The sequence below is a fragment of the Nasonia vitripennis genome, chromosome 4 (assembly GCF_009193385.2).
Source record: "Nasonia vitripennis strain AsymCx chromosome 4, Nvit_psr_1.1, whole genome shotgun sequence".
Lineage (NCBI taxonomy): Eukaryota > Metazoa > Arthropoda > Insecta > Hymenoptera > Pteromalidae > Nasonia > Nasonia vitripennis.
Genome location: NC_045760.1, coordinates 22,718,186 through 22,734,690, shown reverse-complemented (window position 1 = coordinate 22,734,690; position 16,505 = coordinate 22,718,186). Strand labels below are relative to the sequence as shown.

The window sequence follows — 16,505 nt, the reverse complement described above, 5'->3', positions numbered from 1 at the left end:
GCCGACCGGCGGCGCGAGAGACTGAGTCCCGCTGTGCGCGCTGCAGTCGCGCATGCGCATAGGCATGCCAACGTCGAGCGTTGAGCGAAAGTGTTCCTCAACTCCAACAATAATTGGGAACAATAAGTGGGCAGTCTCACAATGTTTATGTATTTAATTCACGATGATACGGCGAATAACCATGTTAATATGAACAAAATTCTGTACCATAGTTGTCTACACCACTAGTGTTCAATAGCGTGCAGCAGGCAATAAAGCTGCCGAGCGTAGACATTCGCGGTGGTGAAATTGCAGTTATGACTGGTTGGGGCTTGAAAGCTTATCCAAACGTTATACAATCTACAACGCTGCAGCAAACCACAATGAAAATTATAGTTAGCGCTCAGTGTCAACAGTATCACCACAACATTATCCACAAGGAACATGTTTGCGCTTTTAATAGTTACGGAAAAGGAATCTGCATGGTAAGAGTCATTTGTGAAATGCAATTGTTTAAGATAATATCGAGTTTTATTGTTTATTTATACTATACAGGGTGTTTTATTTTAATCCGACCACGACAAAAAACCATGGAAAAACTAATTTTAACGAAAAATGACCTTAACAAAAGTTGAAGGGGGTAAAGGGGGCCATCGAATGACACAAACACCTATGACCGTGAACTCGATTTTCAGCCGCTGAAAGGGTTGATATTTTATTGATTCTTGGTGAATCTAGACGTAATTATCGACAAGCTGCAGCCTTGTATCCATTCGTGAGATTTACCGTAGAGCTCAACAAGGGCAACTAGCACGGATTAGAGAACGTCGTAATTACAACGAAGATGATCTTCGTGTAATGGTCGTTTTAGCAATGGTTCATTTGAATCCCCACGTTAGTACCCGTGAAATTCAAAGGCAAAGTGGTATACCTATGGCTACTGCTTGGAGAATACTGAGTAGTCAACGTTATCATCCATATCATATTACTTTGACTCAGGATCTCACACCTGCTGATATGAGGTTAAGGCTACAGTTTTGCCAATGGGCACGACAAATGATTGCTAATGATCGTCACTTTTTTCAATACGTAATGTTTTCTGATGAAGCAAAATTCAAAAGCAATGGAGAACTTAACCGACACAACTGTCATTATTGGTCGAATGTTAATCCGCATTGGTACAGGCAGATAGATAACCAAAATCGTTGGAGTCTTGATGTTTGGTGTGGAACTGTTAACGGATACCTTGTAGGCCCATACTTTTTCGATGAAAATGGCCATAATTTTTTACAGTTCCTGAGAGAACGTCTTCCAGTACTTCTTGAAGAAGTAGATTTATACACAAGAGCAAGAATGTGGATTCAATTAGATGGAGCTCCTGCGCACTATGCTCGAATAGTTAGACAATATCTTAATCAAAATTACCGTGACAGGTAGATTGGACGCACTGGACGTGGAGATTTGGGTGTTCGATGGCCACCGAGATCTCCAGATATGACATCACCCGATTTCTATTTGTGGGGGTGTTTGAAAGATGTTGTTTATGAACGTGAAACTACAACAAGGGAAGATATGATCCACAGAATTCAAACCGCTTGTGAAAACATCCCAAGAGCTGTATTACTCAGAACAGTAGAACATTTTCAGCAGCGAATTGAATTGTGTATCCAACAAAATGGTGGTGTCTTTGAGCACCTACGTTGAATTTTGAGCAAAAGTGAGAGGCAAGGGGACTCACTCTAATCAAGCACCCCGAAAAGTGAGAGGCAAGGGGACTCACTCTAATCAAGCACCCCGAAAAGTGAGAGGCAAGGGGACTCACTCTCATCAAGCACCCCGAAAAGTGAGAGGCAAGGGGACTCACTCTAATCAAGCACCCCGAAAAGTGAGAGGCAAGGGGACTCACTCTAATCAAGCACCCCAAAGGGAACACAATCCTATTACGTCCACGTCATTGTTCCTGGGTAACGCTAAAGTTAGGATATAAATATGGACTTCACATAACATTTGATATTGCATTTTTGCACTTTTGACCTTACAAAATGGCTTTAAAGTCAGCAAAGCATAATCACATTTTAAGTCAATTATTCTCTTAATGTTTATTACAATAACAAAATGATAATTCTACGAAAAAATTGAAAGGAAAACAATCTTAGGCTGATACTTCTTATTTGACCTTGAAATGACCTTCTCAAGGTCACAAAGGCAAACTTGAAATGTCATTTCCGACGTAATTTTTTCGGCTGCTCCGTATTCCAAGGTCTAAAATAGAGGTTCCTATTTAAAAAAATCACAATTACCCTCAAATGACCTTGAAAATCGAGTTCAAGGTCATAGGTGTTTGTGTCATTCGACCCCCTTTACCCCCTTCAACTTTTGTTAAGGTCAATTTTCGTTAAAATTAGTTTTTCCATGGTTTTTTGCCGTGGTCGGATTAAAATGAAACACCCTGTATATAATGTTGCAGCGTGATAGTGGTGGTCCACTTGTCGTTAATGGAGCAGTTGTTGGTATAGCATCCTGGGTCATATCGTGCGCTGTAGGATCCCCTGATATTTATACCAAAGTCTTTGCGTGCAAGACTTTTAACGAGTAAATAATGCAAGCATAAATTATTATTTGATTAGATACAAAAATTCGCCAGATTTTTCAAGAAAGCAACATTAAATGTAGTAATATTTTTATATTTCGACAAAAAGTAAATATGTTTTCTAATCTTAGATATAAAATATAAGATCATTAGTAAGTACAAAATGTTTTTTTTAGCGCGAAAAAAACCATCATGATAAAACTTCTGAATTTGAATGATCTTAGACTTATTTTGAAACAGCGATAATTACTTTATTTATTCTTACTGCATTGTAGAAAATAAAAACATGTATAGAACATTGCATATTTGGGGTTCATAAATAAAAATACATAAAAAAATGTCCGTATAGATGTATGTACCTGATATCATTTAATATTTCTGGAACTAGAGTTTGATCAGACGCGCAAGCGCTCCAATTTCTCGTACTTGGATTATCGTTTTCTTTTTTTCTGTACAGTTTTCGTAAATAATTATATAACTTTTTATTTATAAAAAACATTAACAGGTATGTATTTTATAACAATTCGATTGAAATATGATTAGAACCGGGAACTTTGATTGGAAAAAGTACTATGAAAAATGATTCGAATACTACGAGATGCTGTTGGCGTAATCAGGCTGGATTAACCCCTTTGTGCACGTTCCCCGGAGACTCACCGGGCCTGGATAGATAGTTGTATTTTTTCGCAAGGATTCGAATGAGAGTGATTAGAATAGGTAGCCTTGATCAGGGTAATCGCTATGAAAAATTTTCTGCATGATGAAATTTTGGTATATCGCGAGTGCTTAGAATACGGAGCTTAGATCGGGATAAGAAAAGTTGCGAAGAATTTTTTGAACGTCAAAATTACGCCAGTCTGCGTATTCGGGCTGAATGCATCTAATCCATGAGATTCACCGGGTATAGAACGTTATTTTTTTTTTTGCAAGGAATCGAATGCAATTGGTTAGAATAAGAATCTTTGATGATCGAGACGTCCACAGTTGAGGATTTTCCGAAGTTCGAGATTCTTCAGGTTCGCGTTTGTGTGTACATAAATATTGCTTTAAAAACTTAACGTAATTATTGCTTTGATTGCCGAATGTTATCTTATGTTTATCGCAAATTAGGAATGTCTTTAAAGAAAAAACTGGCCCATCGTAGTATAACCATCTGATTCTAAATCCTTTTCCACAAAAAAAAAGAATGTTAAAATATTGTGACCAGCTTGTGATCTTTTAAAAACTGTCAAATTTTGAACTACTAAGACAGACTCTATAATTTAGCAATATAAAATTTAAGATATTCTCATGAGCAAGGTATTCGTAACAATTAAATAAAAAAATATAGGCGCGTTCTGTTTATCGATTATAAAAAATAAGGCTCAAGAATTTCGGATCGCGATCTCGGCCTAGATCTCGTTGATCTCATGAGCCAGATAAAGATTTTCATCCTTTTTTATTGTCACGTGGGATAGGGTGATAGGGTGGTCGTAGCGTCCAAGGGTCAAGCCCAGGGACTTGAGGAAAGGTGCAACAAAGAGACAATGGTGCAGTTAAGTCTGGATTTATTCTATTTCATGAGAGAGAGGTATGTGTGTCTATCCTTAGTGGGTCTCGCGGAACTCGCGTGCGAGGAAGCGCTTTCCGCCGCCTCTCCCGAACTGCCCGCAATCGGACAATAAGCCTCGCGACTGCACATCGGTATGCAGTGATAAGGCGGGCGTAAAGTGTCATCAGCTCGGTTCGTACGAGCTCGCGATGCATTTAGGCTGTTACCATGCTGCGCTACACGTATGCACGCTAGTGTGTGTACGTGACATTATGTTTGTCGTAATCGAGATGTTCCCGACACAGTTGAAAATGAGTGGAGTTGTACCACCAAAAACCCAACGCGCCACATTTGGGCACGTCTGCCGCGTGACCCACGATCGTAAGGGATCGATCGGGGCGACAATTCCTCTCCCCCGATTTATAAAATCGATAATTCGAGAGGCGCGGACACAGCGTAGAGGCTGTGTGCGACCGCTTGGCAATGAGTGTATGTGTGTGTATGCGCGTATATGTATGTGTGTATATGTGCCAATCCAGAAAAAAACCGGACACTTTTGGGGCCTGAATGAACGAAATTGAAATTTGAGGGCACACCTCCCGGACCAACTTTTTTGGGTTCTTTAGGCCACCCAGAACCTGAAAAACCTTGGGTTCCCGCGATTATGAAATACTTATTTTTTTGTCGGGCACTTTATGGGAATTTAACATGGGAAAAATAAACGAAAATTAGCCATGGTTCAACTTTACCCATTCAGTGTCTGAAGGCGCAATTAAAAAATGTGTATTAGAAGAGAGCTTTAATTTGAGGGCTGGTGAGTTAAAAATGGTTGCCTGGGTAAAAAGTTGTCTAGGCTTGAAAATAGCGAAAAATCATAAAAACTTGGATTTTTTACGAAAATCAGCGATTTTTACCATTTTTAAAAGACTTATAACTTTTGATCCGAGCGCTCAATTTTAACATTCTGTTCATTCGTTGTCAAGCTCTCACCGAGAACGGAACCGTAAATCAAAAACCTCAAAAAGTATTTTCTTTGAGTTGTCCTTGGGTGCAGCTACCCGCGTATTGTCTGCACAAGGCTTTCTGTTCTAACCACTCTCAGTCGATTCAATATGAAAAAACGCAATTTTCTGGGTGGGGTAAATCGCACGAAAACCAGGAAAAGGGGTTTAAACAGTCTGGTTACGCTAACCGGCAAAACCGTAATAATCAGAAAATTCTACATAACTTTTCTTGAAATTCCCTGGTAGAAATTGGCCGATTTAAAAAGGTGAAAAAGCTACGAACTTGGTAGTTTTCTTTGTCAGTTCTTGTTACAAGATGTAACGCTTTTTATCCTAGTTCTTTGGCAGTTCTTAGATCGAACTGTTTTTAAAAAGTAATGCCCAAGATAGTTGGTCAAATGACAACGTCTACTTGGCTCGGTTGGCTAAGGCGAGCGGCTTTCCTTGTGCAGGGCTCGGGTTCGAGTCCCAGGACACTCGAAATTTTTCGGATGATTTTTCGCATGCAAATCATTGTTCTATATACTTTCATTAGAACAGAGTGAGTACGATCTATGAAATTAAAAGAAGTATGTATCAACAAAGAAGTGATGTTTAAAAGAAATACTCTGATATGAAAGACTCTGACGGTATTTGCAAGATGAGTCTTTTTGATGAAGATGAAGATTTTTTTACAGATATTGAAGATGAAATGTTAGCAATAAGAGAAGGCAAATTTGTTGTCAACGAGAAAGATGATTCATGTTTTGATTATAATGACAACAATCTTAATGATAAGTTACAGATCAAATTCGAAAAATGCGACGACATTACAAAAAATACAATACTTGATCAATTGCTTTATGATAACGAAAAACTGTAAACGAGAGCATGTTTCAGTAATTGCTAACGTAGCAATGGATAATGATGAAATGCCAGAATATAAAAAAGGGAAATATGAGGTGAAGGAGGAACATGAAAACGGATATGATATATTTTCAAATGCAATCGATAACAGTACTTATGATCAGTTACAAATAAAATCAGAAAAATTTGATGAAAACGCAGATGAGACAAATAATATAGTTACTGAGAATATTTTTGATACAGGCATAGAAAACATTGTAGAAGAATATATTTCAGCATATACCATGATACATGTCTCTTTATATCCATGTAAAAAAGTTGCGTTATCAATAACGCTAATGATTTTACCTAATGGTTTAGTTGACGACATAAATTATTACATGGCTTCAAATGAAAATCGTACACTACAAAAGTACAAATGAATAATCGATCATCCAATCAGAGATCATAGAAATTTTGATAATAATGAGAGGAAGCCAGTTATCTGCACAAAAGACTATGAAGCACTCCTCTTCATTAGTAAATATAAATCTTTGAGAATCGATACTGGCAACGTCAGAGATTTATATATTGATAGCGATATAATAGATGCTTTTAGCATGATAAACAAAAAGAATTGGAAAAATTGTGTATCGGTTCCTACTCAACACACAAAAATGTTGTTAAAAGAAATTTCAGAGAAAGAAATTGATTCTGACTGGTTCATGTTTCATTTGCAAGGTAAATTCAAAGGAAAAATATTAATGCCTTATGAAACTAATGATCATTGGTGCTTATTTATAGTTGATGTTGACAAACTTGTGTTACTTCACATTGACCCCTTGCAAAATGAAAAAAAAAAAAATAAATAAAAAGAGTAGACGAGCAATCCTTTGCGTCAAAAGTTTTCTAAGGTACATAAATATGTCAAAAGACATGAATACCAATAATTTGCAAATAAATTGGAGTTACGAAGCATTTACAATTGACAAGACATTACAAAAAGACGCATATAAGTGCGGCGTGTTTGTAATGTACTATATGGATTGTATAGGTGTGACGTGGCCAATCTGGGGTGAGAACTAGCGCCTCAACCCCGTCCCGAAGCCTCGACACTATTATTTTTCTGTAGATCTCGGAAGGAGTTCCACGAGGATTCCGCTGTTCGGGTTACAACGGTGTGTAAGGGGGACAGAAATCACAACTCTCTAAATTCTCTTTATCCTTTTTATTCACTCGGATTCGGCGGACACTCTCGGCCGTCGGCTTCGCGACCGACTCGTCTGGTACGCTCTCACACACATACTCATGCGCACTTTCGCACTCTCACGAGGCTTGTTGCCTCCGTACACTTCACGTCGTCGTAGCTCGCTTGCGCTCGCGTCGCGCACGTTCTAGCGCTCACTCACACTCTCTCTCTCTCTCCCACTCTCTCTCACTTTCGCACACTTCGCCCTCACGTCCTGTTCGTCTGCCCGCCGATAAGGCAGACCCCCGCTGCTTCCGCGGCGCCCCTCCGACCGTGCTGCGACTCTCCCTCCTCTCGACCCAATGCTCGCGCGCGATTCCTCAAACCGCACCCGCGCGGCTCTTTGTCTGGACGGATTCGGCCGCGCTGTCGTGACGCTCACGATTTAGGCTCCCGATTTCCTCTCACCTAAACGCAGATAGCTTTCTCTCTCTCTCTCTCTCTCTCTCTCACTCACACACTCACTTCGCGGCACGCAATACCAACGGCAGGCCTCAGCCTGAGTAAGGTGGACTTACAGGTTGCTCGCAATACGCTGGCCTCCGGCTGTCTTCCGGCTCCGTCTGAAAGCTGATCTCCGCGAACTCTCTCACACTCTTCTTCTCCTCAAAATCCGCTGCTTCCCTGAAGCCTTGTCGTCGCTCCTTGTCCACCGGCTTCCTAGATTCCTCGCACCACACTCGCACGAGAAAAACAAGAAAACACACACGTTAGTTCAAATCGCGCACACGACACAGAGCCCGCCGAAGGACACGGCGCACGACGAGTCGCCTCGTCGCAATCCCCCTCACTAGACCGGAGTAATCCCTGATTACTCCGTCTACCATCGTCCTTCGGCTATAAATGCAAGAAAGATACTTACCGGCCCTTGCGGGCCTTTGCTCTGCTCTCTGTGCTTCCGGCTGGTCCCCTCCGGCTGGTCTCATCCCTCTTCTCCTGCGTCTACTGGGGTTGACCGTAGACCCGGCGAAGCACCGCGTGCAGCGCCAGGGCATCTCTCACTGGATCTCTTGTTTGGGCTGGTTCTGCTGGCAGGTGGGTCACTCTTGGTGGTCCCAACACTCTTCCTTCTCTCTCCGGCATGACTCCCCGGACTGGCTGCAGGAGTCGAGCCTCTAGTGCTTGACGCTGGGATTCAATCCTTCTCAGCTCTTCCGCTGTTCGGAGTTCTGCCCCCCGAATCTGTCGCCGTAACTCTTCGGTTCTCAGAAGCTCTTCCTGCTGTTCCCTCAGCCGTCGTTGCTCAAACGCCCTTCTCGCTTCTTCCTCCACTCGCACTGCTGCTACTCGCTGCACCTCTGACTGCTTTCTCTCATTTAGCTGGCGCAGAAGCTCAGCTCTCAGGGCCTGTTCTTCTCGCTGTTCCAGGAGACGAGCGGCTTCCTCTCGCAGACGGTTGTTCTCTACTCTCCGCTGCTCCTCCAATCTCAAAGCTTCAGCTTCCTGTCGAGCTTCTTCTGCGCGTCGCTCTGCCTTCCGCTGCTCCACATATCTGCGGTTCTGCTCTTCTTCTCTCTGGCGACGTTCATCTTCAGCTCTCCATCTTTCATCTCTCTCCCGTCTTTCTTCTTCTCTTCTCATCTCTTGATGTCTTCTCTCTGCTGCCTTCTCTAACTCTTCTCGCTGACGTCTCTTACACTCTTCCTCTCTCTCTAATTCGTCTCTCCGACTTCTCGAAGTCAGCTTTCTAGGAGGAGAACCACTCCTATCTTCCGGCTGTCTCTGACGCTCTCTTCTCTTAAACTCCTCCGCACAACGAGGGCACTCCTCAATCCTAACTCCATGCCGACCGCAGTTGGCACAGTAGTCGCGTCTCTCCGGCTCTGGGCAGCTCCGAACTGCGTGGTTTCGATCCCAGCAGTTAAAGCAGCAGTAAGGCGGAGGGTCGATGGCTGGCACTACTGGCACCGGCTGGCCATCCCTGAACAAGACTCCTCCTCTTCGCGGTGGTAGACGGCTCAAGAGGAAGTTATATCTCCGCCACGCTGCTTCTCCTGGGCATCGGAATTTTCCAACAGACGGTGAAGAGGGCCTACTCGTCTTCTTCACTACTCTCAGTGGTGCGCCTGCGAATGCGCCTTCTTCTCGGCTCTGACCCGGTCTCACTGGGGCTCCGGGCTCCGGCGAAGCTTCCCGTGACTCCAAGTGTAATGGGAAGTAGTCGTCTCCAGTCAACTGGCGACGTGGATTGTAAGCCTTCTTCCCCTTGCGACTCTTCCTACAAGGCGGCTCTGGCTCCTCTTCCTCTACTCTCGCTGGCACTTGAGCGGCTATTCTTGCCGGTGGCTGCTGGCCCTCGTTATCCCAGTCTTCATCCCAGCTGACTAGAGCCGCCTGCCCAGCGTCTATCGGGATCATCCGGGGAATGGGCGCACCGCTTCTCTGCGCCGTGGGCGTCACGACCTGCATAGGTTTGACTGGAGAGCGCAGCCCCGGTGTCGACCCGTTGCTCGTCGAGCTGCCAGTTCCCGCCTGGAGGTACTCAGTCTCCATACGCTCCGGCGTCGTCTCTACAGCTCTCCCCGTTGGCTTCTGCAGCGGCAGAATCGTTCGGGGGCGGCGAAGGGTGCCCCAGCTTTTCGGGATAGCTCAATGTCGCTTGGCCAGGCTCTTCTGAAATAAAACAGGCGCACCAGAGGGTTGTAACCACGCATACCGCTTCGGCTCGTCCGGCAGCATGAAGTTCGGGTTGAACGTCACAGCCGAAACGATTGGAGGCAGGGGCGGAATCTTAGTCGGTGGTCTCATCTCCCCGTGCTGCGCCTGCTCCGCCTGGCTCGCGCACTCAGTGACCTCCTGAATGGCTTGGGGCTCTTCCTGACTGGGCTGGCCCTCCACCTCATCGGCCCAGGAAGGATTCCCTTTTGCCGTCTCCTCCGCAGTCATGTCAGCAACTGACGCCACAACCTCCGCAGCTGCTGGCTCAAAGGCTCCTGCCACTGTATCAGCCGATACAGAGGCCTCCCCATCACCACACTCTTCATACTCCAACTCGCTCTCCTGGTTTAGAGCTGCCAGGACGGTTACTGCCGTCGGTGGCTCCAGCTCGCTTACACTGGCCTCCTGGCCAGTTTCACGAGTGTCCGGTGCAGGAAGAGCAGCTCCGGGTTGCATCATAATAACGCTCTCCTCGGCTGATCTCTGCGGAATTACTGAGGTCTCCGCTCCGGCTTGTCCTAGCTGCTGCGGCTCGCTCTTTCGTGGCTCCTCCAGCAGAACTCTCTGTTCCTCTTCGTCGGGGCTGCTGTGGCCACAGAGTCGCGGCATCTTCCACGGCATCTCGTTCCCCTGAAAACTATAAAGAAAATCAGGCGAGGTTCGCTGCCTTTCGAGCTGCTCTGCTCGGTATATGTCGCCGCAATGATATCGGCCTTCGCTATCCTCCGACTCGCATCCTGCCCTGGTGCAGGTCCCAGCTTATACACCGTCGGGCCAAGCACTTCCTCTATCACGAACGGCCCTTCCCACTTCGGCACTAGCTTTGCAGAGAACTTTTTCGCTGCGCCCGAAAGTGGATGAGTGCGCCGATCCACCCAACTTCCCACCTGAAAGGTCACTACCCTCCGGCCTTTGTTGTACTCTCTCGCTTGTTTTTCTTGCGCTTGATCGATGTGCTGTGAAACCAAGTCGCGCAGCGCATCAAGACGTTTCATTCGATTCGCCCAATCCTCCGGATTTACTTTCTCAACACCCTTTCTCTGCTCCACTTCTCTGCGCAAACTCGCCACCGGTCGCGGGTGTCTGCCGTAATTCAGAAACGCAGGCGAGACGTTGAGAGACGACTGTACGGCTGTGTTCACCGCATGACGAAACTCGTGCACATGCACATCCCAATTCTGGTGGTCTTTCTTTCACGAAACTCGCTATCATCACACTCGTTCACAAAATTATACACATCGTGGTACACTCCCTTCCAATAATATTCGCGCGCTACCCGATCGTACGTCTTCTCCACGCCCAAATGACCCGTCGACGGTGTGCAGTGAGCATCCGTAAGGACGCGCTCACGCTGCTCTACTGGCACTACTAATCGCCAACCCTCATCCCGATCAATTATCGGATCGAGCATGGGCTCTTTTCGAAACCTATAAAGCCTTCCGTCCTCGACACGCCAATTCGAGTATTTAAGCGGAAATTTTTCTACCTCTATAAGCAGCTTAAGATACTCCGGATCTTTAATTTCCCCAAAACTCGCCACCTCTTCCTCCGGCTCAAACGCTCTCGACAACGCATCCGGCAAGTGGTTCAACGCGCCCTTACGGTATTCGATTTCAAAATCCCATTGCTGCAATTCTAAAGCCCAACGCGCTAACCTAGCCGTCGGATCGCGTAAATTCTGAAGCCATTTTAGAGCGGAGTGATCCGTAATCACGCGAAATTTATAGCCCTCCAAATACGGACGAAGCTTTTTAATCGCCCAAACTACGGCCAACGCTTCTTTCTCGGTTACAGTGTAATTTCTCTCTGCCGGCATGAGCACTCGACTCACGTAGAGAATCGGGTTTTCTCCGTCCTCACCTTCCTGCGTGAGAACGGTGGCTATCGAGTGCGAGCTCGCGTCGGTCTGCAGAGTAAAAGGCTCATTAAAGTCCGGCCTCGTGAGCACCGGAGCTTCCGTCAATGCCTTTTTAAATGCGTCAAAAGACTCCTGCTGCTCATTACCCCACTGCCACGTTTGCCCTTTTCTCAACAGCTTCACCAGCGGAATTTTTAACTCGGAATCCCGGCTGATAAAGCGCGAATACCACCCTACCATCCCCAAGAATCTACGCAACTGTTTCACGTTTTTCGGCGCAGGATAATCCAGCACCGGCGCTACCTTCTCCGGATCCGGCCTTAGTCCATCTCGATCGAGCACGAACCCTAGGTACTGGATTTTCTCACAGAAAAACTGACACTTCTTCTTGTTAACGACTAACCCCGCCTCCTTCAGCTTACTGAATACCCTCTCAGTCCACTCTATGTGCTCCTCAAACGTCTCGGTAGCGATCACTAAGTCATCGAAATAACTGAACACGTGCGGCTCGTATTGGACCGAACAACGCGTCGAGCAATCGCTGCAACGTCATCGGCGCGTTGACAAGACCGAACGGCATTCGCGTGAATTGCCACAGCCCCGAGCCTGGCAACGCGAACGCCGTATACTTCTGGCTTTCCTTAGCGAGTGGAATTTGATAATACGCCTGACGTAAATCAATTTTCGATAAATAGCGCGCTCTTCTTAGACGGTCTAATATCGAATCCATGCTCTTATTCCGTAATCTTATTTAGATCGCGAAAATCTATGCAAAACCGGAACGTACCGTCGGTCTTCCGAACCATGACCGGCGCGTTAGTGTAATCTCCCGTAGATCTCTCGATAAACCCCTCAAAAAACAAACACTCTACTTCCTCGACCATCAATTGCATGGTTTTCGGCGAGCGCCGTCTCCAGCGATGCAGAATCGGCCGCGAATCCGTGACGACAATATGATGCTCCGCCATCCACGCCAGACCCGCGCCCTCCGGCTGATTCGCCAAAACCCTATCAACGACTCTCTGAATCTCCTCGCGCTGATCTGGTTCGACTTCCGAAATACCCGCACACTCTGCGAAAACTAGCGTCTCTTTATTTCTAGTCGCTGACGCGAACGCGTGCCATGGCCCTTCGCAGACTCTCCACAGACTCTACTTCCGGCCGTGCCTCGTGTCCACGTCGTATTTTTCGCAGAAATCCATCCCCAAAATCGCGTCGTGATCCAAATCCGGCACGACCTTGAAGTCAATTTCCCTCACGTTCTGATCTACATCTACCTTCACGCGCATGAACCCTTGCACCTTACTCAATTTCCCGGTCGCAGTTCGAACCCGCATGTTAATCGGCAGCAGACGACCTCGATAGTGTTCCGCTACTTTCGGAGAGACCATCGAGAGCGTCGCTCCTGGGTGTAACAATGTTAAAATTCTCTTGCCGCCAAGACTGACAAACACATAATTTCGATTGACAGCTGTAAGCCCCGCTACCACTACCTCGCTCTCATCTATCTCTCTCACTAATTCTCCGGCAAACGTCTGCTCCTTCTCAAGGAGTTTAACGGCCCATCAGCTGATTTGGGTGACTCCGTTTTCTTCTCAACTTGAATTTCCCCTACACTCTTACTCCATCCGGCTAGGTTCTGCTTCAACTGCGCAGGCTCAGCAGGAACCTCTCTCTCCTCGATCAACTTGATTACTCGCGCGATTTCTCTCAGCTTCACGTAACCGGTCGCCTCGTCACCGTCAGAGGAATCTTTTGAATTCTCCTCAAAAGTCACCTCTTTTCGTTTCGCGGCGCGAGATTGAACTGCTTCGATTGCATCGCGCGAGAACTCACCTTCGCTCCACGCAGACAAGCTGTTAACCCACGGCACCGAGCGGCCGAAAGCTTCACTCGCTTTCAACTGTCCCAACCCGTGCTGCTTCAGGCTCTGTTGCAGCTCAGCCGCAGACTTCTCCTGCACTTCCGGCAACTTTCTTACTGCAGGAGTCTGACATGCAGCTTTCTCGTCAAGGTGCTTTATCGTCTTCCCCCACACTCCCCAGCAGACTTGTCGCGGGTGTATTTTCGCGACAGAGCCCGACTCTCTCGAATCTACATCACTCTCAATCGTGACTACACTAGGTTCTTCAACGGCTACACTACTCTCACTACTCGTCCGATCTCGCTCGCATGTTGACGCGATCGAATTGTGGGACACAGGATTTATCGCTGTGCCCCGCCCTTCGCGTTTCCCACATTTCCAAATAAAGGAGCGCACTTGGGACATGTCCTAACCGTAACGCCGGGCCTGTTACACCCTTGGCATTGTTCTCGCGGGCCAGAGTTATTCTCTACTAAAGTCCCCTGCGTCAACTTATTCGGACACTGTCGGCTCACGTGTCCCTTCCTCCGGCACGCAAAGCAGACAACTTCTGGGCACTCTGACGCGCGATGACGTTCTCCTTGGCAGGTGTAACACGCCCCTGCAAATTCGTTAATACGCGCACTCGTAAATCCTTCCGCCACGTTCGGTTTGTTCGCGCCGCTTGCGTTCAGGAGATACTGCCTTTTGTCCTCTCCGCCCGCGCCAACCGCACCTCCACTAGCTACAGCTTTCGCCTTATCGTTCGAGACCCTGTTCGGCGCGTTGTTGCTATTCGGCAGCTGATTTCCGGCTTGCTGTGAGTTCGCCTGATTAGCGTGGGCTACTCCGCCTTTCGCCGAGTTCTGAACTGCAGCGGCATATGAGAGAGGCGACGGCGTCGGCGCGCTTTCAGACTCAGCTGATACCTCCGGTGGCGACGCCTGCGCGCCTCCCTTATTTCCAGCCTTATTTTTCCCCTTTCCCTTGCCACCCTTCTTTCCTCCGGCCGCACTCTCAACCCCAGCAACTCCTTCTTCTTCCTCCTGGACTGCGGCTACCTTAGGCTTTCTCGAGCCCGTGTACGCCGCGCCAGGCACTCGCATCTTCTCAGCCGCTGGCGGCGGAAGGTAACGCAAGTCCAAATCCTTCTTTCTCTCGTAAATCCGGCCATACCTCTCGATATCGTCGAGCGTCTCGATTATTTTATTCCCAATCGCTTCACGGTACTTCGGATGGAGTTTACGGTACGCCAGCTTTATCTGCTCACGCTCTGACGGCGGATGACGAAATCGCGAAATTATATACTTGAAACTAGCTAAATAACTCGTGAGTTTCTCCCCCTCCGCTTGCGTCCGGCGCTGCAAATCATCCATTAGATCCTCTCTCCCTCTCTCTCTCTCTTTCGCACACTTCGCCGATAAGGCAGGCCCCCGCTGCTTCCGCGGCGCCCCTCCGACCGCGCTGCGACTCTCCCTTCTCTCGACCCAATGCTCGCGCGCAATTCCTCGAATCGCACCCGCGCGGCTCTTTGTCTGGACGGATTCGGCCGCGCTGTCGTGACGCTCACGATTTAGGCTCCCGATTTCCTCTCACCTAAACGCAGATAGCTTTCTCTCTCTCTCTCACTCTTTCTCTCTCACTCACACACTCACTTCGCGGCACGCAATACCAACGGCAGGCCTCAGCCTGAGTAAGCTGGACTTACAGGTTGCTCGCAATACGCTGGCCTCCGGCTGTCTTTCGGCTCCGTCTGAAAGCTGATCTCCCGTCTTCTTCCTCGCCCCCGTCTTCTTCCTCCGCACCTCCCTGTCCTGGACTGGCCCTGCGTCGCTGGTCGTCTCCTCACGATCCTCGCATCCGACACAGAGCCCGCCGAAGGACACGGCGCACGACGAGTCGCCTCGTCGCATAGGAAACAAAAAACAGTTTGATATGAATTTTGATCCACAGGTGTAAAGAAAAGAAGTGGCAAATTTATTGATTAGAGAATCGCAGTGTATGAAAAATGTGTGCCTGTACTGTTTTTCGCAAAGAATAACTGAAATTATATTTTGCATATCATGCCAAAGGTTTGCACATGTGCGATGTTTATTGCAGGGTCGTGCTGTTATTCCGACCGATACAACATCATAGACATGTAAATTGTGCTCACAAAATGAAATTAGATAAATAATAGCTAAAATACTAGCATCAAGTCAATCTACAAGATGAAATGTATTTCTCTAAATCTATATGACATAATTTCATTAATTTTGAAATATCTTAAGAAAGGATATATATAAAATGTATTTTGGCGGAATATACGCCGCATCACATAATATATTTATTTGTTTTGAATGTATTTTAAAACTCAAAAATTATGTATATTATGTAATGCAAAGCAAAACATATTCAATTTGAATAATAAAGGCGGTTGCGCCGTGCTGTTGTTGTACATGTTTCTTAGTTCAAACATTTTTTTTGAAAGGTATAAATTTGTAAAAATTGGTTATTGAAAAAATGTAACTGCAGATGAACTTTTAACGTAAAACATTTTCTCTATCTGACAAAACTGATTTCAAGTCTTCGTCAACAAGTTTAAAGCATATATTGGAAGAGTTTTTAAATTATCCTGTAGTCAAATCAGAACAAAGTAAAAAGAAAATGTACCAACAAACAAGACGCATAAGAAATTTACAAGCTGACATTGAAACTCTACGTTATAAAAAATCTGAACTTCTCAAAGATATCAAACTCCGGAAAAAAACAGATAGATGAATTACAAAATAATTACGACATGTGTAGAAATGCAAAATTTTGGTCAAAACAGACATGGTTAATTCTCTGACCAGGAGAACCGACCCTATACCTTTCTATAGTGAATTCAAATCCTGAGTGTGATGCAGCCTTATCATCACCGGTATCGAATCAGTCCCACATGATACTTCTTGGAAATAGGATTAACTTTGCATTGTCTCCTTAACAC

General features: G+C 46.3%; 1 protein-coding gene across 1 annotated transcript; it reads right to left on the bottom strand.

The window, feature by feature from the left end:
• Window positions 1–8,120: 8,120 nt before the first annotated feature.
• On the bottom strand, window positions 8,121–9,671 carry LOC116417132 (inner centromere protein-like). Its single transcript, XM_031928509.1, has one exon. The coding sequence runs from the start codon at window positions 9,669–9,671 to the stop codon at window positions 8,121–8,123; it is 1,551 nt and encodes a 516-aa protein (XP_031784369.1).
• Window positions 9,672–16,505: the final 6,834 nt, after the last annotated feature.